Here is an 18,723-nt window from a genome sequence, read left to right on the forward strand (position 1 = left end):
CATTCTCTTCAGATAATAGACATTTTCATGCTTTTCGTGTACCAGGTGAAGTAATTTTGGGCTGAATCCTTAGGATATTTAAGCTGGTCGTGGTTTGACATTGATTTCCTCAAAAAGGTGCAAAGTGAGACAGTCACTTGCATCGCGCTTGTAAGGCAACGTTTGTCCTTCTTCAGGAAATTCTGGGGAATTTTTGCTAATTGATGCCGGATTTTAGCAGTTTTTTCCTCAGAAACCAAACAAGGTTCCGAGTAAATTTTGTACAGATTTAGTTGGACAAAGTATTTTTTAGAAGTAGGAAAATTTTCGATTTTTAGTCATCATCAGGGTATTTTGACGATTTTTTTGAAATTTGCGGTATAATTTTATATCTGTCGATGCAGACTTAAGTTTGCGACTAATTTTCTCAAAAACCAGTGAAGTTCTGGATATATTTTAGGATAAAGTGCACTCTATTTGTGCACAAAATTTGATTTTGAGCCAAGATCAGGCCATTTTTGGGAATTTTTTAAGTTTTTCATAAAATTTTGCAGCTGTCGAGGCAGGCCCTAAGTTTGCCATGTAGTTTCGGAGACCAGAAAACATGGATATTCACTTTCGGTTGCGGTTCTATATGAGGAAGCAAGTTTAGATTATGAGTCCTTATTTCCCAGTTTCATAGAAGTTCTACAGGGTGAGCCAGTGTGAAGTGGCTTCCCGTTTCAGATAGAAGTTAGGAATTTTTAAAGCAAAGCSCGCAATTGGGAGCAAACGTTTTTAATCCCTCCATTTACATAGTTCCCAAAAATCACAATTTACTTTCGTTGAGATGAAAATTTTAGGTTTTTCAGCTTAAAGTATCTTCTATAAGGTGAGTTAATTCCAACTTGATAACCCCGCTAGATTGAAAGTTATACAACTTGAAAGCGGAGAGTGCAATTGGAGAAAATCCTTGCGTTGTAGAACCTTCAATCACAGGGTTCCACAAATCAGAATTAACTGTGATTTGTGACAACTTCGCTTGCATTTGGTAGGGCAAAGTTGCTTCTATATCTGGACACAGTTCTGATTTTCAGTCATATTCATGGAATTTTCTAGAATTTTTCTGTCGATGCAGAGCTAAGTTTGCGACTAATTTTCTCAAAAACCAGTGAAGTTCTGGATGTATTATAGGATAAAGTGCACTCTATTTGTGCACGAAATTTGATTTTGAGCCAAGATCAGGCCATTTTTGGGAATTTTTTAAGTTTTTCATAAAATTTTGCAGCTGTCGAGGCAGGCCCAGGTTTGCCATTTATTTTCTGAGACCAGCAAACATGGAGACTCACTTTCGGTTGCGGTTCTATATGCGGAAGCAAGTTTAGATTATGAGTCCTTATTTCCCAGTTTCATAGAAGTTCTACAGGGTGAGCCAGTGTGAAGTGGCTTCCCGTTTCAGATAGAAGTTAGGAATTTTTAAAGCAAAGCGCGCAATTGGGAGCAAACGTTTTTAATCCCTTCATTTACATGGTTTCCAAAAATCACAATTTACTTTCGTTGAGATGGAAATTTTAGGTTTTTCAGCTTAAAGTATCTTCTATAAGGTGAGTTAATTCCAACTTGACAACCGCGCTAGATTGAAAGTTATACAACTTGAAAGCGGAGAGTGCAATTGGAGAAAATCCTTGCGTTGCAGAACCGTCAATTACAGGGTTCCACAAATCAGAATTAACTGTGATTTGCGACAACTTTGCTTGCATTTGGTAGGGCAAAGTTGCTTCTATATCTGGACACAGTTCTGGTTTTCAGTCATATTCATGGAAGTTTCTAGAATTTTTCAAAAATTTTTTTGGCGGGTTGCTGCTGATATTTCAGCTGGTGGTTATTTGACATTTATTTCTTCAGAATGTTGCAAAGTAAGACAGTCACTTGTATCGTGCTTGTTCCAATTACGGATATTCAGAGACCTCCATCTAGGAAACAATTAGGCAAAAAGACACAAGAAGTTTCATGTATCAAAATTCATTTTTTCCGCTTCCTTTCGAGTACCATTGCGTTGTATCTTTTACTCTTTGGCTATGGGGCTCTAGAAAAGCTTTTCGAAAAAAGTCTTACTTTTCCTCTACTTCACTCAATTAAAGTGGACACATGCATAATAAAAGTTTATCTCTGAATCTGCTTTGTACAGGTAAGTCACTCATGCAGAAATAGGCAGAAGGGGCAAGCGATCCAAAATATTTATAGGAGAAACTCGCATATTTAGTTATAATTGGAACGAACTTGAAAACTCTTAAGTTTCCATAACTTGTAAAACTTCGGTAAAGCTCTAGAGTTGGCGTTTAGTTTCCATTTGGACAGTGGAAGCCGGTTTAGCAAGAAGGTTTCAATACTGACTATTAAAAGAAGGTGCATCGAACTCTAATCTCTCACCTTAATCAAACTACTAGAACTCATGTAAAAAATGAATTTTTAAGCAGCCCCATCCTTTAATCCAGTGAACTTATCAGTGTATAGATCTGATCAATTCGCTTCAATTTTTTTGTTAAAGTCAATCAAGTACAGACTGGGTACAGAAAATGAATAATAATAAAAACATACTGAATGAAATCAAATTTAATGATGGAAAATAGGAATACGCAATATTAAAGCGTTGAACAGAAATTTCAAGAAAAATGTAGAACAATGAATAAGACACATTTCGTATAATAAATAAAGAAAGGAACGATCAATATTTGAGACTAAGAAACAATATATTATGATCTACAGCCCAGAAAATTGGGCTGTAGAGCTGCAGCCCGCGTTTCAAATAATTATATAGCTAGACAGAATGGAAGATTTGCACCACACATAAGAGAACCAAATAATTCTATAAAAACAATAATAATAGTAGAAGGACAAATTAAAAACGTCACAGCTGTGAACAAAAAGATAATTTGATAATAGTGAACCAGGAGCGGAAGAAGCAGAAGTAGAACCAATCATTCGAAAAGCATAAGGGGAACATAAAAATGCCAGACACATAAAAGTTGTAAATTTAGTCATACACACAAATATACCAGAAAAGTACAATGAAGAGAAGATAGATTTATTAAAATTTAAAATAGAAAGAAGATACTCTCTATTTTAAGACAAAAAGAAAACAGAAAAGTGGTAATGAACACAATGATCAAAGCGAGCTATAAAACTAACATCAGGCCGACATAATTTGTTAAAATATAGATAACATTACAAAAGATAAAATGGTGAAATTTAGTTGGTTATTGAAAATTATAGGTGAAATTATAGTGTTGCAAGAAAATAAAACGTTAGCAAAAATGTCCAAAATACTGATAATAAACAAGAATCAGACGATATCAATCAGACGATCATTATGATCACAATCAATTTAAATTCAAATTAAAACGAAAAACGGCTCGTGTAAATATTTACTGCTTGTAGAACAAAAATGCCGAAAATTATGAAGAATACAGAGCTGAAACAAAAAATGCAAAAACACTTGCCTCAGAGCCAAAGACGAGAAGAAGTACTTTTGATAGAAAAGAGAGAGAGTTTCTACAGTATACTGTTACTATAAACAACGATTTTATGTAAAAGTGGAGGAAAGGAAAATTGCGAGGAACGAGATACAGTAGAGAAAATAGGTTGGAAACAACAATTTGAAGAACAAAAAAGAACAAAAATTCGATAAACTTTGGATCAAGGACAGAAAGAGTAAAGCAAGAGCAACCCCAGGCTACAGTATTCTAAACAACATTCATCTGAAAATGGAGAAAAAGAAAATTGCTTTGAAGAATTTCTCGTAGTGGCAAAAATATAAAAAAATCTGAAAAGAACGGATATTATGAAAATATACATAACAACACAAACGATAAAAAGATATAATTGAGGATGACCGGCAAGAAGACCATTAAAAAAATGGGAAAATACTGAGAAAATACTTTAAAGAAAAATTTGATTATTTCAAATAATTCATCATAATAATGAAAACATAATGTTAAAATGATTAATTAATAATAATGAAAACATAACAATAAACGTGGGAAAGTAAATTGGAATCAGATCAGCAAAGAACTAAAACTGAAATAAAAATAAAGAAATAGTCGTAGAAATGAAACCTATTAGACAATAATGCAGAAAAATATGATGATAAAACCAAAGAGCAAAAGTCAAAGCACTTGCAACAGAGGTAAAGACAAATGGTTGGAGAAGAAAGAGAGAGAAGAAAACCAGACCAACCCCAGGCTCTTTCAAGTAACTAAGTTTTTAGTGTACAAAACAACGTTTTAATGTAAACATGGAGGAAAAGAAACTTGTCAGAAATGATATGCATTAGACATAACAGAACAAAAGAAAATATCAAAAGTTTGCAAAGAACATTTTTGAGGATTATTAGAAGGAAAATAGGCAAACTTTGAAAACACGAAGAAAGGCAAATTTATAGAATAAAGCAAATAGAAGCAAAATTCAAAGAAATAATGCTAGATATGCACAATAAAATGAGGAAACAAGACTGGAAATTTTACTGATAGTACCAATTTTTAATCAAGTTAACAAATATCACTGATAAGTCGCAAAAGCTTTGAAACTGCATGAGAGAATAATCGAGAAGAAACTGAAAGAAAAATCCACGATATAGGTCGATAGAACAAAGCGGATTTAAGAGACAAATGAAATAATTGGATGAAACCGCTTCAAAGAAACTATACCTTTCACAGGCTTAGAAAATACAAATAAAGAAGAAACGTTAAACTAAGTGGCAACGGAAGCAAAAATGTGATATTTCTAACGAAATCAACATAACTGAGAAAACCATAGAAATAATAAGAAAAAAACTGATATTGGATTAGACTTTAAAACATTTCCAGAGTTCCAGAACTTTAAAACTAAGTTGAATTCATAAAGTGTCTTTAGATCAATTCCAATCCCTGTTGCTTAATGACGCCTTTCAATGAATCAGATTTGAATAAATTGTCTGCACATTTTTACCTCTTTTACATGATTAATGGACAGAATCAGGACGCTTGAGCCGACTTTGTTCCACAACACTGAACCTTTATCGACTATCAAAGCACAACTTAACATAATCAAATGGAGCAGCACGTAGCTCATTGTCGCTTTATAAAATCAACGAGAATTTGCATACTTTCGAGCCCATATCAATAGCAGCATTACCCCTTTTATCATTATTAAATACCGATGAAATCGTACGGAAATGAATATTAAATACAAACAATCACATCTGAGAGTAGATAACGTTTTTGACAACAACTATATTGGTTTTGATTAAAGCTGATTAAACCCCTTTATATAAGGTATCGGATCACTGCCAAATATTTGCAGTAGAAAACCGTTTTATTGACATATTCCTATATAGAATCAATAGTATTTGGCCAGAGTAAATTGAAATTAGAACAGGCAGTGCCTATTTAGCCTACTAAGGATGGCAAGTGAGTTGAGCATTCATCAGGGTATTCGCTCATTTATCAGCTTAGGGCTGCTATAGGGCACATTATTCAATGTGCCTCGTCAGGGCCTTCCATTTATAATCTTGGGGCGAAATTAATGGGCTACATACGAACATACAGGGGATTAAGTTTAATGTAACAAAAAAATGACCGAGATAGAAGAATGATTTACGCCAGGATGAACTTTTCAGCTTTCGTTAACATTTTCAGCTGCGTATAGGTCGAAACTGACCTCGTGTTTAATCCCATTGGGAAAACACATTATTCGACTACTTATGGTGAAACAAAAATACTATGCAAAGTTGCAACGGAATCTGCTAAAGTAGTTTAGGAAGACTTTAAAATTTGCTAGAGCAATTTGTCAAGCTTCAATAGTTTTGATTTTTATTTATTTGCTGCTGGATTAAGGATTTGAATTAGTTATAATTAGGGAAATATTTTTTGTTACACATTAAGTGAGCAATAAAATCAACCATCCGCATTCCGTCCTTATTAATAAGATTTTTATAGCTCTAAGAAAGAGGCGTTTTGGCTCCCGACCGGAACTGGAATTAAACTGATTCATTACAATTTTAAACTAGCTGATTTCTCAGCTTGAATGGATTCGATTAATAAGCCGGTAGATTAATAATTTCAAATTATTTTTTTCCTGTATTTTTAGAAAGAGAATGTTAATTTTTTTGCATTTTTTATAACTTTTTTTGCATATTCTTTCGTATCAATCCAATCTTAGTTAAAAGTCCATGCTCTTAATATAAATATAAGCAAAATCTATGCCCTAACATGTGACAGATCTGGTAATAAAATATTGGAGTTCTATTCAGAATCCGAGGCTTCAACATACATCATAAAAAAGCACGAAGCCAGCATAATAATGAGCCACTTTAACCCCAAAGGAGAAAAAAGAAAATTGGAAGACATTGCGGGGAATTATGGATTTGGAGTACTTAATAAAGGAACAGGCTGGTTAGTGCATCTAGAACAAACGATATCGGCAACGGATGAAACTAAGTGAAGGCAGCAGCATGTAAAGTAGGTGAAACATTTGTGGCAAGAAAGGAGAAAATTGCCAAAAACGGTTGGAACACACAAGATTTTATGCTGCTAATGGACGAAACACAAAAGCAAATGCGAATGATAAAACTAACTTACGGTCCAGATTTTACACGATTGGCAAAATCAGTTTTTGATCTAAATCTGATTTTTTAAACTAAAAAGTCATAAATTAAAACTGCTATTTCGATCAATTTAAAATCGATGCGTAAAGTTTTATTTATAAAATATGGTTAACATTTTTTTCTGTAACCCTTTAGCATTCGCATTATTTGCAAAAAATATATTCGGTGATTTCTGTTGCTTTCCCAATATTTCCGAATCTGGACAACATTTGACGAAAAATGTGTCTTGTTATCAAATTTGTAGATTTTGGTCTAATTTAATCGAACTTATAACTCTTGCGGTTTACAAATTTACCACAATCTCACAAAAACCCATCGAGTTTCTTGCGCCGTTTTATTCATATTAGTTGCAAACTATTACATCTTGTAAGGTATCATATCATGTCATCATCATTGTAGTTTTTGCAGTTTTCCTCAACAGCTCTATCATGTAGATCGGCGATTTCAAGTATCTAAGTATGGGCATATAGAATGCTCATATATATTTTGAAATATATATTTACTTTATCTCTATCTAGAATTTTAAGTGCTATTTGAAGTTTTTTTTAGAGTTTTTACTTATTACGAAGATGCAGTCATTTTTGAATGCTCTACATAAATATAGCATCAAATGGAAGCCGAATGTTACTTCCTCAAAACCTCAGGCAATCTCCTATTCGTGTGCGTGTGAATCAATTCAATTTTTGCTTATTTATTTTGGTTTATACATATTTTTTTATATTTTGGTTTTATATCATTCTGAATCACAAATTTAATTGCCTCAATAAAGAATTTGTTAATTTTATTTTCAACTCTCCTCCTTAGTAAATGGACCTACTTTTACTTCACCACATTCACTTTCTGATTTTTTCTGCAAACATAATTTTATTTGATTCATAAAGCTAATGCGCTAATGCATGCAATGAACATGGTGAAGTCGGTTTATCAAAGAAGTGAAAACTAATAGACAAAGAGAAAAAACAAACACAAGACAAATAAAACGGTGAAAATGCGAAAATATACATGGAAAGACAATAAACGGTAGAGAATCGCTCAATGATTCAACATCAGTACATCAGTTTAAAAGTAAGGAAACTGCTGGATAAAGAGCCAAATCAAGCACAGTGCAAATAAAAAGTACAAAAATCGCAAAAAAAGGGATGCAAAAAATTTAATCAAAATAATTGCGCAATACTCAATCACTACCTTATATTAAAAAATTGTCAAAACTGATAAAAAAATCGAATAAAACAATAAAAAGACAAAAACCGCTTCTCGTGAAAGGTTGAAATGCGAAAAAGTACAAGAAGCATATAAAGGAAGTAAATGCAAGAGAATCACAAAATAGTTTAAGATGACTACATTAGTTTATAAGAAAAGTGAAAACTTAAAGATAATCAGCCACGCAAACGACAAATAAACCGACCAAAATCCAAAAGTAGCTTTTAGTCAATACACGAATGCAGAAGAAACATAAAAAGGATATAAAAAATGAATACAAGAGAATCAAACACTATTTCAACATCGCTTTATAAAAGAAGCGAATCTGATGGATGCAGAGCCAAATCAAGCACAAGGCAAAAAAGCACAAAAAACTAGAAAACGATTTCCGTAAATGTTTCAGATGCAAAAATTATTTAAAAAAATTGATGCAAAAACAAATAAACGTAAGAGAATAGCGCAATACTAAAACAGAAGAAGTAAAATCTGATAGATACACACCCAAATCAAGCGCAAGGCAAACAAAACTGCAAAAAACCAGAAAACGTTTCCCGTGAATGTTTCAAATGCGAAATATTATCAAATAATCAAATACATGCAAGAGAATAGCACAATACTAATAATGAAGTAGAATTAAAAAAAACTGGTAATTGACTAAAACTGTGACAAAAAAATTTTTATTGACTCTTTGGTCAAGTGCCGTGAAAAACATGCAACTTCAAAATGGCAATGAAACTTGGATTGTACGATTTTAATAAGCAATGTTGATACAAAACAGTATCAGATTATTCAATCCTTTAATAGTTAAAACAAGGAAGAAATCATGTAAACCCTAATGTCTTATAATGCACATCAAATCTCCAAACAGTAATTCAGCAGAGAACTATAGATAATATGCTTATGAGTCTATTTAAATATTGACACAATATGCGTTTTAATTAATAATATCCACCTTGCAAAATTTCAATCGTTTTATTGAATCTCACAAAGGTTTTCGACAATGTTTCTTTCAAACACCAGCATATACATCAACGTCCCATAAAACCAACAATGTATCACGTTCTGACCCCAAAAATGTAGCTTTACTGGTTAAATTGCAGGACTACAACAATAAGCACACGAAAATTCCAAAATGCCAGCATTAAAAATTGTTGAATTAAAAAACTCAGTTAAATTCGGCCTTTTTAACTGAACACGAGTCGGATTAATGGCTCAAAAATTAATTGGGAAAGGCCCTTTAAAGTGCCTATAATATCTAAGACCATCAGTTTTTAGGGCCCGCATTATTTCCCGTCGTTCTGGTTTATGTTGCCCTAAAAAACACATTATTGAGTGAAATGCGACTAAAGCAATTGGATTTAATGAATGTATATATGAAAAGGCTGAAAGTTTGGAGGAGCTTTCATATAATTTTTAATTTCACATAATCCTGCGTTAAAGCAACACTTGGCAAGGATAATGTAAGTTCTACATTTTGCGAAGATTCTAGAATATTTGGAACAGTCCAGAAGCAGAAAAAATTGTCAAATATTGATGATGTCCAATAAATGAAACGTTGCATATATTACTACTTGGAACCTGCGTGTATATAGATAATCATCTGGTTGGTTTATGTGTAACTATTTGCATACGAGCCTTCTCAGTATTGATGCGTTGATGTTGGAGAGCGACACACTGAATAAATTCGAATAATGTATACAAAGAACGAATTAGAAAATAAAAGTATTTATACAAATAGCTACCATAATTATAACCGACCCACTGGACAAATTTATTCGGAGATTAAATTGGAAGACAAGAACAATAACTAACTTAAATTTAACGAAAGAGACGTGCCAAGGTATTAATGGGAACAGTCGCAGGGGAAAATAAAAATTTTAAAATGCAAATTTTGACGAAATTATACAGATTTACCATTGTTGGGAATAACTTGTGCATATCATTTACGTCGATGTTTAAAAGCGCTTGGGTTAATTGCAGTGACTCAGATACAATTTTCTACTTGTCCAGTATTTATCCCAATAATCCACAAATATTGATAAACCATTAGATATAAGAATCAATCTGGAAAATATTACAAAAGACAATTGCTACATTAGTCAACATTTTTATGGTGAACCGTATAGTTTTTATGGTGGTATTTAAACACCAATTCATTCAGAAAGGCGTTCTTCCTTGCCTTTCTTCAGTCAGTATTTGAACATATTAAAGTTAATCAATTAATCAATAATAATTATCAACTTTGTTGTTCTGTTGGACGAAGAATGAAGTTCATTTTAGACCGGGCATAATTAAAGCCACAATAAAGACTTGAAAATAGTACACAATGAATACTCCTACACTTGTTGGAGAACTAAAATCCTTGTCCAGAAACTCAAATTGAGCAAAACTTCCTGGGGCGACTGGAACAAGCAGGACCAAAGATAATGAGATTGCTAAGCAGCCAATAACTTTATCATCTCGGAAGAACATAGGAAGGACTGGGAGGAGGTACCGGGACTATTTGACGATATCGCATCTACAATCAGTACGCAATCAGAAACTGCAAGAACTTTTAATGAGCGATGGATTAGATATGAAACAACTCTATATATAATATGCTACTGCTCAGCATATACAAGAGTAATGAGCAATGAAGGAGTAGAACTAAGAAGTGCTTAGATGGATGCTACCTCGACAGAGAAGATTCCTATCTGGTAGGTAAACATATAAGCTTGGGTCCATCAAAATTTATAGCGTCAGAAAACCTACTCTAGACGGTGCAAAAGAGGGCATTTTCCGTACTTCATTGATAACAAAAACGAACCAAAATTACCAGTTGTTTGGATAAAATGTGCAACTATTTCAACAAAATGTTGAACTACTTTGCCTGTGCGTATTGCTCTTATATCTAGATTGAAAAAGCACTATTGTCTTTTTCAATCTAGCGCTTATAGCGCCAGAGTTTATACTTGCAACATTTGTGGTGCAGACGACAAACTCTTCTTTATCAAACAGTTTAATTCAAAAATATTTATCCATATTTTGCAATCACCCAGTTCTGATACGCACAAAATGGTACAAATACGTCCAAAACTACACCCTAAAACCCAAAGCAAAATATAGATACAAGGGAGTAGATCTAGCGGATCAACAATCACTCCATATGAAGAGAAATTGGAATTTAAAGATCCAAGGAACAAAAGCACGAAACTGGAAAAGCAAAATAAACCCTCCGTCGTAAACTAGACAAACGTTAAAGTAAAAGAAAAAGGGAAGAATAAGTCTTCAATGAAGACATAAAATGAAATTAAATAATTATCAACTTTGCCATAAAATGATTTTTGTCAGGCTTTTTCAATACCACTCCTTGCTCCTTCAGAGGCGTAACTTAAAAATCTTTCAACCCAAAAAAAAAATGGAACAGTAAAGCTCGCTTCCACTTTGCTTAACAACTTTTTTTAAGTCTGCTTTTATTTCTATAATTATATGAGCAATCTTCATATACTGTGTGGAGCATAAAAGTTTCAAATAAATGAACCAGTGTAATCGACAAAATGAAAATTATTGTTTGTGTTTAGAAGCATAAATATGATTTGATTAAATTTAATTACGTGTTTAGTTACGTGTATTACTACTACTTGAATGGAATAAAAGCAAAAGAATAAAAATAGCAATATTGAAAAACAAAAATGTATAATAAAAAGAGTACTTACAAAATGTAAGCATTATAAACTGAAATTAGAGGAATTCCCTTCGAAGTGCAGTTAAACCACAAAAGAAAAATATAAATATATAATAATAGGTAAAAACGAAGTTTCCTAAGCTTAGCATTGTTAAAGAAAATACTGACAAAACAGTCAAATGGCATCATAAAGGAAAATAAATTAATTCTTTTTCTTATTTTTTTTCTGGCCCCTAATTCGTATGAAAATTTTATTGGGCACCAACAGAGGAAAAAATATCAGTTTTTAAAAACCGCGCATAAAAATCTTTTAAGTAACTGAAAAATGTCCCCTGCAGTCCTTAGTGCACTAAAATAAAATTATATTTAAATATTTGAAAAGTGGTTCTCAAGAAAAATATACACTTAATTATAAAAACTAGTTACGAAAATTTCGTTGGTATGATAAAAATAGTAGTAAATGATTTAAGATAATGAATCAAAAACATGCATCAGTCCTTTTTAACTGAAAAATGCTCATCGAAAATCTTCTTGCATTGAAATAAACAAGTCTACTAAAATATTCGAAAAGTGGCTGGAAAAAATAAAATTTTAGTTTTGAATTTGAATAAAAATAGTTTAGAAAGTGCGTGATAAGTATAAAAAAACAAATATATAATGAATATAAGGCAGGAGCTTTAAAGGCTAGATTTAGATTCAAAAAGCTAATACTTTTGGAGCAAGAAGTCCACATGTCCACCAATATTCATAAATTTAGCATTCGCAACAGTAAAAATCATAACCTGAGATATGTGTAAAGGAATACTATTAGTACGATCGAAAAAGAAACTTCTTGAGGAATTTGAGGATCGCGCTATTTACAAACGAAGGTTTAGTCAAGTGTGAGCTTTTCAACGAAACACCCTTGAGGCTGCAAGCCACTCGTACCTGCGAAACGTCAGGAGGACATTTTTTCCCCCTCGAACTAAACTAAACGTCCGAAAAACTCATCAGCTTCAAAATTTCGAGCCAAATAACCCAGAAATAACTAATCCTAATGTCAACAACGAAGCCAACAAGTAGAGTTTGGCCGTTTTTAAACAAGTCTTGACTTGAATATTAATTTTCCTTCCCAGTCCAAACCCAGTTCTGTACACTCTGTTTCACTTTTCAGTCTTCGACAGCAAAAGAACGTATCCACAGCAAAAACATTCAAAGATAACACTTGTTGCACTTGATCCGTTGTCTATATCGTAACATGTTACAATCTTCTAGTTCGACAGCAAAACTACTTACTTTGTAATAAATGGGTAAAGCGGGATCAAAAACTACCCGATATCCCCAGCAGCCATGCTGAGGCTCTTCGCCAACATCAGCATTATCCTCCTGATGACTTTTGTCGACGAACCAATCGGGGGCGGTGGTTCCTCTGCGGGAAAACCTCCGGAACCTGACCGCAGCCTGCAGGGAGGCGGCTACTTGCCTCAGCCGCCCTCTTACAGCCGATAGGATTCGATGTTGATGCGAATTATCCTGGAAAAATAACACTTCAGTAAACTAAATTTGGGTTTGCAGTTCTTTGCTATACCGTTTGCGTGGTATCTTCAGTGATTCTGATTTTCATGTGAACCATTATCCGACAAGATCAAAGACACATTTAACGCTTGCGATTATCGGAACGTTTCATTTTTTTTATTTTCCTAACTCTTCGGTTAGTGATTAGCACAAGTTATTTTTCGACCTCATGGAGGCACTTTCCGCGCATCGGAACTAAAGGATACTGAAAACCCATCAAGCTTCCCAATTTGAACAAAAAGCTATTAGTAAGACGCTAATTAACCGTCACCGAAAAGGGTCATACAACACATTAAGGAAGCCATAAATATAAAATTGAATGCTATTATACAGGGTTTACCAAGCGGATATTTAATCGCATTCTTTTATATGATTTTGTCGTCGGCAATGTTGCTTGAGGCGGAATTAAGGAGAGTTTTTTAACAAACTGAGAAAAACAGTAGCAAAAAACAATGAGCAAATAAGAAATAGATTTAAAAGTAATGTAAATACCGAGGGTTTTTTAACGAGTGCCCAATTTTACAGGGCGATGCCTGGGGTGTTTTTAATATAAAACGTCCATATAGGCCAACAAAGCTTTAAATATTTGTTTTATCTAAGTAATTTTTTATGTACTATCTATATTTGGACTTGCTCTTTCATGTAGAAAGCGCCCCTTTTTAAAAAAAGAAACTCAGTTTGTACATAAAAACATTTTTGTTTGTACATACTCCAACTTTTGTACATAAAAAATTCGCTATGAAGAACCGTTTCGAGATATTTATTGGGAACCAATAAAACCCATGCAAAAAACCCTTTTAACTGAAAAATTTCCACTGCAAATTTTACTAAATTAAAACGAACAAATGTTCTAAAATATTCGCAAAGTGCCAAAACAAAATTTGCAATTAATAAAGCCAAGTCATCAAAACTATTTGAAAAATTGGTAGGTATGATAATAATAGTAGTAAATGGTTTAAATCTTTTTTAAAGTCAGATCATTTTCATTATTTTCAGAGCATTCGCATGCCTCTTAGTCATTTTCATGTTCTCCAACTGCGTCATTACGGCTTGCCACATTTTTTCCAATATTTTTGCTATACATTTCAACAAGAAGTTTTCGAGTCTCAAGCTTTTTCTGTTTTATTTCACGTTCAAGTCGTGCTTCAGGAAATTCAATTTGATCATCCGCTTTTTAGCGTTTTAGCAAAGTTTGAGGATTTTTTTACTACATCGTCCATGCAGATTTCACCAGAACCTTTAAGGACTTTTTTACTTTTGATGAATATTCTTTGACTCAAATGTTTTAATTAATAATTAAATATTAAAGCTTTTTAATATTCAACAATCATCTCATCAGTTCTCTTACTCCAAGTTCCAAATAATTGTGATTTTATGACCGCGTCGGCTGTCGCCTTAAGATCTTTCTACACTCGAAAAAATTCTGCTGGAAGATAAGAGTAGCCGCGCACTGGAAAGATAACTTGTATTTCTTAATCATTTCAAGAGCAAATATGTATGATCATAACGATATCTGCTCGAAGGACGAAAATGTTTGATATCCGGCTCGAAGGACCAAAATGTTTGTTCGATTGTTTGATTTTCTGTTAGCAGACTGTAAAAGCTCTTTAATTTAAGTCGATATATCTAATCACATTTAAACACTATTTTTATTTTGCGCCTTGCAACCAACATTCAGAGGAAAGCAAAATATTGTCTTTATTCACGACATAATTGGTTTTTTGTAATCCAGCAGATCTGAGCAGATTTCTATTGCTCTATGCTCCCCTTCTAGATTTCTAAGGCATTCTAACTCTTCCATTTTAATCCAAAAAACGATCTTTCTAATGAAATGAACGATACTTTTATCAAAATGCATTTTTCCAATGTTTGTGGACAAAATGGACTTAATTCAGTTTGATTGTTTAGATAGTATTTCTGAGCCCCATAAGAATACGAGAACTTGTGTGCTTCGACTGTCCAAAAGGTCAAAAGAGTTAGTATTTCATAATGAAAAAAAAATACCTTTGTCTGTACTGTAGAGATCAAGCTGAGATTCAACTTTAAATATACTTAATGCTGTTCTTAACTTAGCCTTAAATGCGAAAATATGAGGTATTAAGCCAAACCCCTCTGAAGTTGCAAACCAGTTGTGCTTGCCAGACGCCAAGAAAAAGCCTAATCGCGACGATTTAAAAGTCCAAAAAAATGTTTTTAAAGAATTGGTTAGTAGAAAATCATCTAAAATTGTTAACCATTGAACTTGTGCATTCTTCAAGAACACACCGATAAGTCAAAATCAAGGAAGTTCTAATTTTTATTTCAATACAAAAGCAGAAACCTTTTGCGATACAAGAAATAATACATGTAAAATTATGTGCGGATATTTTTTAATTGTTTTTAGCTCGTTTTCACTGCTGGTTAAGCTCTTGATTGCGTTCTTTACACATTTTTCTTGGTTGCAAAAGCAACTGTTTAATGCTAAAATCACTGATTAAAAACTGTACGCTTTACTATTGTTTCTATACTATTCAGTGCAAACACGTTGAATGGAACAAACTCATTTAAAATTCTGTGCTGGGAGCACGTTCGATCACAATTCAATGTCAATTACTATTTCTAAACGCGCACATTTTTCAAACTAAATTTTATATAGTGTCTTCCAGGTTTTAAAATAGAATCTTTTAGGATAAAAAAATAATATATTCTGTAAGTTTTGCCATTTTTGGAGTCATTTTTTTCAGTCAGAGAATGTTTTCCGATTTCCTAAAGTCTATAATAGTAGACAATAATAATAATCTAAATCCCTTTATAATATATCTACTATTGCTACTATCAATAACCCAGAGACTAAAAGGCTAAAAAGTTGAAAAGATTCTCATGCATCCAGCTCAAAAACCATCATAAATACTCGATTTATTACGGTAACATTTTCAATACTTTTCCATCGTTACAAGCATTAAGGGGGCTTTAAACTAGAAAAGCCTTCCGCTCTATATAGATATTGTCGTAAAGAGGTCGAAATTAGAAACTCCGCATCTGGTGAAATGTTGTCCAACGAAACCCCGTTTTAAAATGGCTCACGCTCTCTCAACTTTAAAGAGCGATGCAATTTCTCATACGCGAAACCCATTTTTCATCCTAAAAGCTTCAGCTTAATCTGGCTGTATAAATTCACCATAATTTTTCATAGCATCGTTTTTTACATCTGGGACATATTGAATTTTTGGGTGAATGGCCGAGTATCCATTAGGGGTTGGTCAATATTTTAAATATTTGGCTGTGAAAAATGTCAACAAATTTATTAACCTGGATGACTAATCAACATAATTGGGATAAAAGCAATTTCTTTGATAAATTTCAAATTGCCAAGAGGGATTTTTTAAGCAATATTTCGCCATTAAACCTCGGCCCTATAAATATGGATGAAATGGAAATCGGCAGATTTTGCCAGATTTTACGCGATCCAAATGAAAAGGACTGAATGCTATCAAGCAGTTTATACCGATTTAACGTGCAATAAAACCCGATTTTCAGCAGATCGGAGCAACCTTTCAAAAAAGTGAGTTGTTCTCTGATAGGTAACTGACTGTAATAACCAAATTCCCATTTAATTCATCATTAAACCGCAGAAAATTCAGTTTGTACATTTGTAAATGAGGGCAATTGGTATTCTGCACCATTTCTTCGAATTTCCATAGCCAGATGGGCTTTAATAAACAATAAATCCAGGCATCCGCTTGCACATATCGGAAACCGCAAGAAATGCCGTCTTGAATCCAAATCCTTGAAGGATTTAACTTGTCTGGTCCAAATTCGTTTCTCTATAGAATTGCATATGCATGCTTGTTTCTCTTATTTGAATATCTGATACGGTTTGAATGCTGGTTTATAGACGCGTCGAATTGATTGCTAATGTTGCTAATTAAACATGAAAGTCACATTCAGATGGATTTTGTGCCAATAATTTGCCGATAAAACTGCAAATGAAACGGAGTTTTGAGAACATAAAGCTGTTGTGATGAGGAGGATAAAACGAGAAAGGAAACTCAGTGAAGACTTAGAGGGTTGTCCAATCAAAATGTCGGGAAAAATGAGTCAAAAAGAGTGAAAAGAAAAAATTATTGAACTACAAAGTGCTAAGGCTTCATAAAAGTTTTGTCTTTTTTACGACTGTCTACATGGGACTTAAAAATCTATTGGTTTGATTTTAAACCTAAGGATTTTAAAGCTAATTCGTATCTGGTATTTTTTGTCCTTAAAAGTTTTTAAGCTAAAAATGTTTTATATCGTAAAGCAAACTGACCATTCAAAGAATAAATATTTATAAAATAGCATCTATACACTTGCAAAAGGAACATTACAAAAAAACACAAACATTCTTTGACTTTTGTTGATGATCTATAATTAAAGAAATATAAATATAAAAATATGAAAATGTTCTATAAACTACAGATTAAATAAATGTGCAGTTTGCCATCCAATGCCAAAATGTCAACACTGTTGCAGGATAGAATATTCCTTACGAAATTAGAAACTTTGTAAATTAAAATTCAATCACCAAACTTAACATGTAAGTAATATTGTGGATATTAAAGCAACACTTCTTGGGACACCCAGCATAATCGTTTACTCAGAAAAAGTTAACTTGAAAAATAAAATGCAGACCTAAATTATTTTCAGGAAAAGAAAGCTTAATTTTTAATATGTTTTATCAAGTACAACAAACTAATTCTAGTTGGAAAAGTATGCGAGTCGAAAAACCGGTAGTAGAACAGTTAGAAATCAAAAACAGAGAGAAGGAAAAGAAAATACAGATGAATGAAAGATCTTGGGAAGCTGATAAGTTGAGAAAACTTGAAAATCTGAAAAACGAACTGAAATAGAATCATTAGTACAGGTGGAGAGCACACATGAGTGGATAATAGGTAGAGGACAGGAATTGACATAAAAGTCTGGAAAAAGGAAAAGGAGAATTACAATTTACTAAGAATTCCAGAAATTTTCAATAGGGAACAAGGAGAAATGGAAGTGGAAGCCGATACCTGTTGGTGTATAACATGAGGGATAAAGAACAGATTGGGTGGATCACAAATAAAAAGCCCAGACCTTCTATAAAATAGGCTTAATCGGTATCACAGAGAGAATACTTAAAACAGAATTTAGCTCAAGAGAAAGTACCACTATAATTGTAGCTTATGGTCTCAAAGATGGTAATATTAAGAGACATAGATGGAAGTAAGTACTAACTAGAAAATTGACAAAGAATGGGTTGTACTTCCGACGAACAAACATTGACTTCTTTTGGCCGACAGCAGAAATGTAAAAAAAACATTTTTTGTTGAGTGGATAATAAAAATGCTAACAGAAATAAAAGGAGAAAGCTCACAAAATTAAAATAAGTACAAAAAGTAACACGGCAAACAAATCAATTTATATAATTTGAGAGATACCTATGAGGTTTTAAGAAGAAGGCAAAAGCGCGTCGGAAATAAGGCAAGTAAGTTAAATTTGTCGCATGCAAACGCTTCTGAAAGTAAAGAAGCAAATATGGAAGTGGAAATTTAAAAAAACTAGACAAAATTTATGGGAAAAGAAAAGGGTTTACAACTCATAACATAGTGAACGCAGCAAAACAGGAAGCATGAGAATAATTCAACAACAAAATGGAAGAAGGGAGACAAACAGTAAAATAGATGTTCAAAATAATGCAAGCAAAATAAAG

At 33.0% G+C, this 18,723-nt stretch overlaps 1 protein-coding gene across 1 annotated transcript in view; it reads right to left on the bottom strand.

The window, feature by feature from the left end:
• The window catches only part of LOC125504044 (cyclic nucleotide-gated cation channel subunit A-like), a gene marked incomplete at both ends in the record, with an annotated part of 36,797 nt that overhangs the window by 9,385 nt on the left and 8,689 nt on the right, over positions 1 to 18,723 (bottom strand). The window contains 1 exon segment of the mRNA XM_048665366.1: positions 12,741 to 12,977. Within this exon segment, the coding sequence (XP_048521323.1) occupies positions 12,741 to 12,977 (237 nt within the window).

This window comes from Dendroctonus ponderosae, unplaced genomic scaffold, assembly GCF_020466585.1.
Source record: "Dendroctonus ponderosae isolate FM_Combo_2020 unplaced genomic scaffold, Dpon_F_20191213v2 Dpon_F_20191213_33, whole genome shotgun sequence".
NCBI lineage: Eukaryota > Metazoa > Arthropoda > Insecta > Coleoptera > Curculionidae > Dendroctonus > Dendroctonus ponderosae.